At 36.4% G+C, this 12,394-nt stretch overlaps 2 protein-coding genes across 3 annotated transcripts in view; one reads left to right on the forward strand and one right to left on the reverse strand.

The window, feature by feature from the left end:
* The window catches only part of LOC117567001 (sestrin homolog), a 32,052-nt gene that overhangs the window by 19,244 nt on the left and 414 nt on the right, over positions 1–12,394 (reverse strand). For both annotated transcript variants that reach the window (XM_034246678.2, XM_034246677.2), the window contains exon 2: positions 10,957–11,479. The gene's annotated coding sequence lies outside the window, so the exon portion shown is untranslated. The remainder of the gene's footprint in view (positions 1–10,956; positions 11,480–12,394) is intronic.
* Positions 3,161–4,566, forward strand: LOC117566653 (purine nucleoside phosphorylase). Its single transcript, XM_034246196.2, has 2 exons — positions 3,161–4,039; positions 4,096–4,566. The coding sequence occupies exons 1-2, from the start codon at positions 3,248–3,250 to the stop codon at positions 4,369–4,371; spliced, it is 1,068 nt and encodes a 355-aa protein (XP_034102087.1). The 5' UTR covers positions 3,161–3,247; the 3' UTR covers positions 4,372–4,566.

Consider the following 12,394-nt stretch of genomic DNA (forward strand, 5'->3'; position numbering starts at 1 on the left):
GCAAAAGTGTGGCCAAATAAATATGCGAAAAAGGAACAAAAAAAAACAAAAAAAAAAAAAAAAAAAAACCACACATCAAAAGGGAAACCAAAAACAACAAATTCAATTAGCAAATGCTTGCCAGTCAAAATATTTAATACAAATTTGCCAAAGTCCACAAATAAAGCCAACAATCTCTCGGCCAAAATAAAAATAAAAAGAAGTAACCCCAAAAATATACGCATATCGAGTATATGTGTATGTATAAAAATAAACAGATAAATAATTCGAAAAGCGCCAAGCCAAATATTGGCAGGGAAAAAAAGTGAAGCAGCAAAATCAGAACAATAAACAAAAAAGTTACAAAACCATTTTGAAAATGTGATGAACAAAAACGTATTAAACATTTTGTAAATTTAAACAATCCATCCAGCCAGACCTTGCCCTCAAAAGTGCTTTAAACAGCTGTGAACTGGACTTTCCATAATTACATACTCTATGTATTCAGCCACTAAATATTATAAATGTAATTAATTAATTATTGCAAAGTGCCATTGTAATTGAATTGAACAATTGACGAGTTAACTTTGATTGGCTTCGGCGTATGGTGAAAATGTGAAAGAAGAGAAATGTGATTACACATTTTGTTTACTATTATGTTATAATAAAAACAACATTTGTGCATGTTATCATGACTTTGTGTTCGCAAATGCCACAAACACAAAAGACCGCATCAAATACAATGTTGAATTCAAAAATCGAAAAACACAAAACGCACATGTCAACATTAATTAAGCGAAGAGAACATCATGGAATGATGGTTCAGATGGTTCAGTTGGGATAACAAATTATTGCTGCTATGCAACGCAGATGCTTACTCTGCGTATACGTGATATCAATAAATTGCGTATACGCCACCGAGCGAAGTTGGCTGCTGGCTGCCGTCTGTACGTCTGTCCGTCCATTCACCGTTTGCCCATTGTCCGTTGTTGTAAGCCAGTTTTTGTACAAAGCTCTCAATGCCATCTTGTTGCTATATTTTACACAAAATGTTTATGTTTAACGCAAGCCGCATTTGCATTGTGTAAGCATGAATGTGTGTGTGTGTGTATAAACAAGATGCATGTGCTTGTTTGATAAACAATACGAAAAGTTGTCTCTGCTTAAGGCAGCTGTTGTCGATGCTGTCTGTTGTCTGTTGTCTATTGCCCTGCTGCCTGCTGTTGGCCTGTGGATGCCATTATAATTCATTTCTTTGCTAATTAATAGGGTAAACCAATAAACAAGCAACAACAACAATAGCAACAACAACAACGACAATCAGTCAACAGTCGCCGCAAGTCAAAATTTAATATTGTTTTCATGTGGTTTTGGGCGCGCATCTGTCAACAGTCGCAACTGTTAGAGCCGCAGCTGTGACTGACTGACTAACTGACAGATTGACTGCTTGACGGAATGACTGACTGACTCTGACGGGTAAGAGAACACACTGAGCTGGCGAAAAGAGAAAGGCAGCTGAAGGGGAGGGGGACAACAAAGCAAGGCAAGGCAAGGCCTGATGTTGGGTTATAGCTTCATTAGCTGATCTGAGACGCTGATGTAGCTGCTGCTGCTGATGTTGTTGTTGTTTTCGTTTGAGTGGCACTGAGTAAATCGCTGAAGCGTTTAGTATGCACAATGTGCTGCTATAAAAAGACCATAAATTTATTAATTTTACAATAACAAAGTAACAAAGTCAACAACATTAACAACAACAACAACAACAGCCAGCAAATGAAATAGAAAACTTTTTGTTGAGCGCTTCGTTTTTGTCATTTGAGTGCGCGTCAAGTTGCTTAAGTTACAGCTAGCAAATGTTGTTGTTGTTGTTCCTTGTTATTGTGGATATTGTTGTTTCGTTTTTTTTTTTTGTGGATGTTGTTTTTCATATTAGCTAGCTGTGATAGCTAGTTGTGGTTGTTGTTATTTGCGCTATGATGCCGCCTACAAAGTCACGTTCGCTGTCCATGCTTACACTCAGTAGCTATATTCTAACCTATATAGGGTATTATAATTTTGTGCCAACTCCAAATGTACAATTTATATCGATATACTAAGTATGGGTTTTGGTATATTTTTGTATGTTTTCAGTTCAGTACTTTGGTATATTTTAATAATTTTGGTTTACTATCTCAGTTGTTCTCAGTGATATAATTAAAATGAAATAGTATGTTATATACTGAATACAGCTTTTAGTATATTTTTGTACTTTGTTGGTGTATTTTAATAATTCCCGATTATCTTTTTTATTTGCTTTAGTTGATATTCTAGTATATTCTGTTCTCATTGGTATATTTCAAATATATTAGTACAATCTTATACTAAATATAGCTTTTAGTATATTGCAGTACCTTTTCGGTATATTAATTCAGTATATTTTGACATCAATACCTTATAAGGAATATAGCTTTTAGTGTATTTTTACACTTTGTATATTTTTATAATGACGGTCAGTCTGTTTTAGTGGCTTGGGTTGATAATTTAGCATATTTTGTTCTCTTTGGTGTATTTCAAATATATGTTATATTTGAGTTCAGTACTATTACAATCTTATACTAAATATAGCTTTAAGTATATTTTGACATCAATACATACTGAATATAGTTTTTAGTATATTTTAATATTGTAGTGGTACCGGGTATTTTACAACCGAACACATTCGACTGTAACTTTCTTATTTGTTTGGCTTTGGCTTTTATGTAATATATTTGTTGACATTGCTGTCTTTGATTTTCTCCTCTCCCTCTCTCTGTCTCTGTCTGCGATCGAACCGCAACACACAGCAAATAGTATAATCAAGCGATAAGATAAATTACAAGTCAACAACAAAGAGTTGTAATCGTTATTATATAAGCGCCAATAATACAAATACAATGTTGTCAAATATAAGTCTAGAATCCAAAATGAGTTTCACATGAACTTCAGCTCTTTCCCATCTCTATATATAGCTATTTATAGCACTCAAAGTCCGCACAGCTTGATGATTAGGCCCCCTTTTCAAAGCGTGCAGACTGAACATGAGTCAATAGTCTCTGTTGAGACGTCATGGCGCGTTTTCGAATACAAAGAATTGTATGGCAACTGAATTTTTGAGCTCCAACTGTGCAACAGTGCAAAACCAAATCAAAATTGTCAATTTCATTATTCGTTTGACAATTCATTCATTTTGATTTAGAAATTCCAAAAACAAAAGAGGCAACAAAATTCCAACGGATTCTTGTGGGCAAAAATGTGCAATCATGATTGTTGTGCCATGAAGACAGCGCTGCAGTTGCGAGATCTGAAAAAGATGCTGCAAAAGCAACTGCAGCAGGAACTCGAGAATCCGCCAAAGAAAATTCTAACACCGCCATCGCTGCTGTACAGCTATGAAAACATTGAAATGATTGCGAATTTTATCATGAGCAAAACACGAACAAGGCCCAAATTTGGCATAGTTTGTGGCTCGCATTTGGCCATGCTGACGAAGGTGATTGAGCATCCCATCGTAATTGATTATGCGGATATACCAATGTTTCCCAAATGCACAACACACGGCCATCGAGGCAAACTGTATGTGGGCACCGTGAGGGGTGCGACGGTGATTGCGATGCAGGGTCGATTCCATTACTATGAGGGCACTCAATTGGCCGCTTGTTCGATGCACGTGCGCGTAATGAAGTTGTGCGGTGTCGAGTATCTGTTCCTCTCGTGCTCATCGAGCAGTGTCAATGCCAACCACAAAGTGGGCGATGTGCTTCTAATTAAGGATCATGTCAACATGTTTGGCCTCTTTGGCAACTCCCCGCTCAATGGGCCGCATGACGAACGCTTCGGTCAACGCCATTTGGCCATGGTGAATGCCTACGATCGCATCCTGCTGCGAAAGGCCCAAGAGATTGGCCACGAGATTGGCAATGAGAAGCACATGCACACTGGCGTCTATGCCTGCTTCGGTGGTCCAGCCTATGAGACCGTCGCTGAGCAGTTGCTGCTGCGAAAACTTGGCATCGATGCCGTGGGCATGTCGCAAGTGCACGAGGTAAACAGTTCAAATGTTACTCCAACTATTTCCTTTCATTCTTCATTCTTTTGCAGGTGATTGTTGCTCGCCATTGCGGCTTGCGTGTCTTTGCCTTCAGCTTAATCAGCGTACCGAGTGTGGAGAACAGCAAATTTGCCGACAGAAGTCTCGCGCCTGGACAACAGTTTGCCAAAGAGCTGGTCGTTCGCTTGATTCACGCGATTGAGAACGGTTTGATTGAGACGCCAATTGGCACCGATAAACTGATTCACTCTCAGACAGGATATGCGGAGGATGCGTTTCGAGCTGCGGATGCCACGTTAATAATAAATCGCAAACCAGAAGTGTAATTGATATTGATAGCGTTAGAATTGTGTGTTGTGTAGAGTGACTTAACGTATACGTAATATGGCAGCATCGCGTATACGCAATGTGCACCACACCATGCAATATCACACCTTGTTGCCGGGCAACTGAAACACTAATGAAATGTACAAACACATTGACAAAACACGCGCTGTTTTCCTCTGAGTAGTTTTTTTTTGTTTTCATTTATATTTCTCATATTTTTCTTAAAGCGCTTTTTTAATTGCATTGTAGTTTTGAGCTGGGATTGATTGCACTTTACCTTGTGCCAAGTTCATTGACATCACGTCACAAATGCAACACGCCTACAGCAAAGTTGTGAAATAAACTGCACATTTAAAAACTTATTAAACTAATCGAAATGCTCGCTAATTAAAACACGACATCAGCAACGACGACAACGACAACGACGACGACGACATAAAGTCTGACCGAATCAATGGCGTAACACATGTGGCACGGATAAAATTATAGTGGCCGGTGAGTAAGAGTGTTTAAAAATAAAATCAAAGCATTTGTGGCATTTGTTGTGCGTGCATTTCAACGTGCCAAACAATTGAAATTCGCATGCTGCAACATCACCAGATATGCAGGATATATAGTGTGACTATATATACTATACTATATATAGATTTATTTATATGCCAAGCAAATGCACCAAATAGTGTTGGCATTTCAATTGCTTTACGTGCACATCTGTCGATGCTTTGTAAATTGATTTATTGACAGTGCGAGAATCGAGAACTGCGGACAGGCAGGTAAGCAAGTGAGGAACCGGGAGGGGAACGAGAGTGGGGGAGAGGCAAAGGTAGAGGTAGAGGGAGGAGGTGATTTCTTTTTGCATTCGAAATCGTTGCGAATTAAAATAGAATGCGTGATTCAAATGCAAGCTAAAATGTTTTCGATAGCTAATCAACTGACAAAAGGAACATATAAAATGTTAATTGTATTTACACTATGCAACCAGCTGCAAGTCAACAATTAAATAGATATCTCGACTCTCGACAATTTAATTTAATTGCACATGAGCTTTTCCCTATTGCTTCCCAATTTCCATATGATTTCCTCTCTCAGTTCAGTTTCAGTTTCAGTTTATTTCCAAATGTAGCAAATGTCATTTGCAGCTCTAGAAATGAAATTCATTAAGTTCTCAGTTGCTTCCTCCTCCCCTTTCCCACCAAACTGACGTTTGTTATAGTTTTGCAACAAAGTTGACAAACAGCTTACGAAATCTGAGCACAGAACAACAACAATTCATATTACTTTTCCCTCGTTGTAATTTGAGAATGGAATGTTGTACTTATCTGGCCAACGGGGTGGAAAATTCAATTGAATTAAATATAATTTGAATGAGTATTTGGGCAACAAAATACACACACACACACACAGACACATATATATAAGAGTGCTTGATGCAGATACTCGTAACTCGTAAGGCATAAACAACAAGTTAGTCACACAGATCCGAAATAGAATCGCCAGCAAAACAACATCAACAACAACTGTAGATGTATCTGTGTCTGTATCTCTGCGTTTGACGTTGTTGCTGTATCTGTATCACAAAACAAAAACAAAAACAAAGCAAAAGTTGCCAAATAGTCTCGTTTACCATAGCACTTACATATGCCAAGAGTTTTATTTATATAAAACTATATCTTTCTCTTTCGTTTGTTTTTGTTTTTGTTTTTGCTGATTGAGTTGCCATCTGCCACCTGCCACATGGGCCACATGCCACCTGCCACCTGCCACAAATGCCATCAAAGTGGGGCTAGTTGAAATCCAACATTAATGTTTCAATTAGCTGCGCAATCAACTCATTTACACACTCGAAATCAATTAAGTATAAGGCGTAATCATTCATTAATTATTGACTTAATTAAATATAGTCGTTGGCATTTTAAGCTAAGAAATACTTTGCACTTACAATGTATTTTAATGAACAGCAATAAAAAAAAGCGCCCAGACAAATATACATATACATATTTGCCTTATCAGTCAGACAAAACTGTTTGACGTCATTTGTCCTATGATAAACAGCAAAAAGTTGTAATACAAACAAACAACAATATTTTGTTATTCGACATTGTGGGGGTAAAAAAGGAAAAGAGACAAATGAAAGCAGCTTAATTCGCGTTTAACTTTCGACATAATTAATAGAAAATATAATATTTGATATTTAATAAATTCCCTAATGCTTAGCACTCAGCACTCAGCACTTTCTTGGCAGTCTGTTGTTGCCAGGCGAGGCGTCAATAATAAATTGATTAGATTAACAATAGTCGTATAGTCGGAGAGACTTTATGACTCTTACTGGTTTCTCAATCAATCTTGATTAGACGTATCATGTTCGTTAGCCAAATCGCACTTATTAGTCACACATCACAAACATAGATATGTTTGCATTTTTGTTGTTGCTGATCTTTCTACTCAGAATTTCACACCTCGTTTACGTTTTTTTTTTTATTTTTTTTTTTGTTTAGTTGCTATCTGGCTGCAAATGAAGGAAGCCTGACCACGATAACAAACGTTGAGAAACTTTTATTGAAAATCTGCGGACTTTATAATTAAATGCCTGCAAAAGTTGCAGGAATCAAAGACGAAGCCGCCAAAAGCAGAAACACGAGTGAAATGGTCAGAAAAATCAACGAACATTGTAATACGAGTACGTAAGCTGAAAATGGTGTAATTAAAAGCAAACTTTTTAAGCAGAAAAACCTGAAACAACAACAACAGCAAGAAGAACGAAAATAGCAATGTAGATTAAGCGTCCCACGTTGCACACACACACACACACACACACACACACCGATGGAAAACAACAATGCCACAAAACAAGAACAATGGCGAAAAGCAGGAAAATGTAAAACGAGCTTTTTTGTTTACCCTTCGAAACATTAAGGTGGAAAATGTGTGTGCAACTGTGCAACTTTTCCCGCCCCCCTCCCCCCATTTCCTTCGATTACAAGCACTTTGCCAGACTCCACTCATAAGTTCAAGTTGTTGCCACAGTGTCTGCCTAATTACACTACTTTCCTTGATTAGAACAAATAGAATGCGAAGCAAGCATTAAGTATAGATTACGATACTGATAATGATAGATAAAGGTAAATAACTAATAACCAAAAAAAAAAAAGAACCTTTTACTACCTTATTGTCATAGTTATTATACCCACTTCTTTTTTTTTACGTCTATCGAACGACTGCTTTGAACAGCTTTTTGGGTCTTAAGTGTGCAACAACGACAACGATGGCAAAATGGGCGAAAAATTGTGCTGGCAACTAGCTGGCAACTGAGTGCTGCCAACTTGCTTGTTGTTGCCGTTGTTGTTGTTGTTGCAAGTTCACTCACCTCAATTTGCGACCACAGATGGTGTTGGTAATGCAGTAAGAAAAGAGTGCAATCGTTGTTGTTGCAAAGCATTGTGCGTGCCTCATGTTGCATGGAGCCATAGAAATGGGTAACAATTTTGCCTTATCACAGATAGTGCGAAGGAATAATTAATTCCTCGACTGAGTGCTGAAAACTAATGCAGCTGTTGCTATTATTGCTATTGTTGTTGTTGTTAAATCAATCTATTGCCTGCTCGCTGCGATCTATCTATTAAATAAGTTCAAGCTCCACTTAATAATCGCTTAAAATTGATTGCAACATTCAATGAAATACACTCGTACCTCGTTCTTCGCTCTTCGTTCCTCGTCACAGACACTTCAAGCGCTTTGCGCACATCATCGCATGCACGCGCACACACACAAACACACACACACACAGGCAGTGACAAGCATAAGTTCTAAGCGCGCTTGGCAACACGAAGAGGCCGCGACAAAACAGTTATTCAACTGCAGTAGCACAAAAGGTTCGAGTATTCGCGTACTCGTAGATTTTTGTTTTGTGTGACGTCTTGTTGCTGTTGTGCATACCCGCTAGCTGTTGAGTAAGAGGGTATTTCAATTTATGCACAATTGGGCAAGATGTGCAGCAGACACAATCAGAATTAACTGAGACCGTAAAGCTTTATTGCCTTGTCCATCCGTCGCTCTGTCTGTCCGTCCCTTTAAGCATAAAAATCTTAAGAACCTCAAAAGCCAGAGCCAACAAATTTTGTAGCAATTTTCTTGTAGGTCATACGCATACAGAAAAGATACGTTCTAAAAACTAAAATGAAAATCTTAGGATATATACCTTTTGCGATCATTTCTTTAATTTTATAAATGGACAACCAAGAATTATTGCAGAAATTTTAAGCTTGATTGAATATTTTATTTTGTGATATCAATTTGAACATGTTTCTAGATCTTTTCTCGATTGTAGCATATTTCTAATTATAATAAAAATAATTAATTTAAAAATTTGAGAACACCATTTTAAAGCTCATAACACACAATTTTAAATTGTAAATATAAAATGTAGCTGCACCGATTTCTTTAATCGTAATAAATTATTTCCATCACAATTTAGTACCGGGTATCTCGTAGTCGAGCACACTCAACTTTTTCACTTATTTTGCTATTGGCATGGCAACAATTGATATCATTGATAATTGGCATAAACTGACTGCTATAGCTCACGTTTTTTTGTTTTTTTCGCTATTTTGTTTTTGACATTTTATTGGTCGGCACTCGCTGTTACGTTACGTATACGCAACGGTAGCCGACTGCAAAAAGTTGCATATGTGCGCGTATGTTCGGGCCATAAAACTATCGCCAATCGCCTAAATCAACTGATTATGGCTTTTATTTATTATTTATGATTTCGAATATATATTTTTTTCCGTTTTCCTCCCATATTTTTTTGTTTTTGTTTTTTGCCTAGCCATAAACTTATTGATTAACGTATTCAGTTTGGCAGTTTTAAATGATATCTGTCGGATAGCAGAAGGCGTAGACTAACAAGTATTTGGGTCAAAAAAGTGACTTGCGGAATGTTCAAGCGCATATATCAAATTAGAGGTCAAGAAGAGGATAGAACCGAAACCAATAGAAATGAAAAACAAGTGCTAAACTTATTGATGCCCTGTTTGAAGTGAAGTAGTAGACTACATGATGCCCTAACTAATATACCTTGTGCAGTTGTCGATTGAGTACAGAGTATGCGATGTGCTTGTTACATTCACTTGCTCACTTGATTAAAATAAATTACATGAAAACGTAAAAGCAGCCAAGAAAAGCAAAAGAAAACTCACAAGAAATTCACTCGGAAAATAATTGTGCACACACAGCGAGTGTACAAATGGCACACACACATACATTTATGTATGCATAAGTTTATATGTATTTACCTATAGTATAGCTTAAGCAACGAGCAACAAATCGAGAGAAAGAGCAAGAGAAATATACATAAAAAAAATTGTTGCTTTATTTAGATTTCCGTGCGGTAGGTCAAGTGGCAATTTTCTCAAGAAATTTAGTGTATGCGTGTGTGTGTTTGTGTGTGTGTGTAAGTGAGTGCGGTTTTCTATGCTCAAAATATATATTAACAATTTACAGCGTTTTAACCGTCGAGCAGATTGCAAAACTGCAACTGCAACTGCAGTTGACATGTGGCCTGAAGCTAAAACAACGTTAGAAAATCACTTTTGCGTTTTAACCGAACTCTGTGTAAGGCTTTCTAATTACGCACTCGGTATTTTAGCCATGCAAAATCGTAACACCCACACACACCCATACACACACAGACACAGCAAGCCCTTTTACAAAAATTGCATTCAACTCCCAGCAGTTGTCAATCAATTGCAATTGCTGGCAATACAACCTTTAGCCTTTGATTTGATTTAAGCCTGTAACTCTATGGCATTTTGTTGAGCTTGTTGCAATTGCATTTCACTACCACAACATGTTGCTAGCAAACCTATCAAAGGTTGCTCAAAAACCTATTTTCAAAAGCCAAGCAAAGCAAAACACACATTAGTGAATCATTTATTGGTTTACGATCTCATTCAAAAAGAGCTCACAAATTAAAATCCTATGAAATTGGAATCTTTAGAAATCTTAAAATGAAATCAGAAATTAGAATTAAAACTTTTAGGGGAATTTAAGTGGAGTCGTAATGTTTTGTACAAAATACAATACAATGTATATAAAATGTAATTTTATTTGGCATTTTTTATGAAGTTTATAATTCAATCTTTCAGAAATTGAAAAAATCAAAGTGGTTCTAATTTGTTTATTAGTTGCGTTTCTATTTTACATTTTATAAAATACAATAAAATGAAAAAATAAATCTATATAAATTTGTAAAGGTCAGTTTTTCGTAGTTGCTTTTATTATTATTTCAATTTTTCGGAAATTGGAATTACTTTAAAGCCAAATTGGTTCTATTTTGAAAACTATAATAAATTGATAAAGGAAAAGGAATGCATTGCATTTTTTTAGAGTTAGTTTTTGCATTTACTAAATATTATTTAAAAATTTGCAAAATAGCGCTCATTTTCGAGGGTCTACTGTACTTATTTATTGCTTTACAGGATATGCGCCATTATGTCACTTCTCGCATTCAAAAAGAAATTAATAAATATTCTTTGCCATCAATTTGCAGCTTTATCCATAAGAGGTAAAAATAATTATAAACTTACCCACAGAATCGATGGCTTTGTCTGTCAATTTCAGATTGTTGTCGATGCTGTAGCTCCGTTTGTTGTAATGGTTGCTGTTGTTGTTGTTCTTGTTGTTGTTGTTGTTGGTGACAACTACGCTGGAAGTCATCGGCATAACAACAACGCTATGCTGCTACCTTTATTTTTCTTTTGAGGTCGCTTTTGGCTTTCTGTTTTTGTTTTTTTGTTCGTTGCCTGATAACGCGGACACACGTTGTTGCTTCTCTTCCTCTTGCTGTCTTGCCGTCTAGCTGTCTTGCTTATGTATTTATATGCAGGTCTATATAATTGTCAGCGTCTGATAACCGATGCAGCTTTTTTCATTTCATTTCTTTTCTTTGCTTTCTTTTCTTTTCGTTTCGTTTCGTTTTTTTTTTTCCTTATTTATTCTCTTCTTTTTTGGTTAAACATAAACTTTCGCGCTTGTTGTTGCCGTGTGTTACAAGAGAGCGTTGATAACGTGTAAACGAAAGAATGGGGCACAAAACAAAGGTGGGAAAAACTGTGAAACGAAGGGATTTCGTTAAATTTTAATACAAATAAAGTACAACCAAAGAGCAACAGCACTTCAACTCGAATTTCAATAAACAAACCATGTGAGATGCGTTAAATTCAATTTCCACACACACAAAAATGAACAAATATTCCAACATTATTATTATTACAAATTTCCGCCTGTAATAAATGTATTTTTGTAGTGTTTAAACGAATTTTCTGCTGCATTTCAGATGATGATATTGAAATTCTCAACGGATTTCGTCCAGAATTCACTCAAGTTCGTCGATGTGTGTGTGGATCTAAATATACGTGTGTGTGTGTTTTCAATTTATACTTTGTTTTCTCAATTTTTTTGTTTTTAGAAAAGCTGTCCATGTGCTTGAGTGTGTGAAATGACATGATTGTGCCTGTGTGAGTGTGTTTGTGTTTGTGTTTATGTTGCCTAAGATTATAAATTTATCACTCGATCTGTGTTGTTGTGTTTTTTAAGTTTTTGTGAAGGTGTCTGGCACCTTTTTGATATTTCTAATATTTTTGAATTTATAGTGCGACCAATTCTTTACATAAACACACACACACATACACTTATGATACATCTACACACACACACAGAGAAATCAAACTCGAACTTGAATGCATTTGGCGCGAAAACAGCTCAATAATAATCGTATATTTAAATTATGCCACAGCAACAAAAACAACGCATAAATTCATACATACATACACACATATATTATGTCTGCATGTGTGTGTGTGTGCGTGGATCTACATAAAAACACAATACTGCCGGTCATTTAATTTGCTTGTATGGCCAAACCAATTTATACATTTTGTTGTTATTTCTGTTGGTTTTCTTTAGCTTTTTTTCTGCTGTTGGTTTTTGTTTTTTTGCTTTTGAAGCTGCGTCGAACAAGAAATT

Source organism: Drosophila albomicans, chromosome 3, assembly GCF_009650485.2.
Source record: "Drosophila albomicans strain 15112-1751.03 chromosome 3, ASM965048v2, whole genome shotgun sequence".
NCBI classification, from domain to species: Eukaryota; Metazoa; Arthropoda; class Insecta; order Diptera; family Drosophilidae; genus Drosophila; species Drosophila albomicans.

What these genes read in the sequence shown, in the direction of transcription:
- LOC117566653 (XM_034246196.2), top strand. Translation starts at nt 3,248, where the DNA reads ATGTGCAATCATGATTGTTGTGCCATGAAGACAGCGCTGCAGTTGCGA. An exon ending in GCATGTCGCAAGTGCACGAG is followed by an intron (nt 4,040 to 4,095) that starts GTAAACAGTTCA and finishes ATTCTTTTGCAG; the next exon opens with GTGATTGTTGCTCGCCATTG.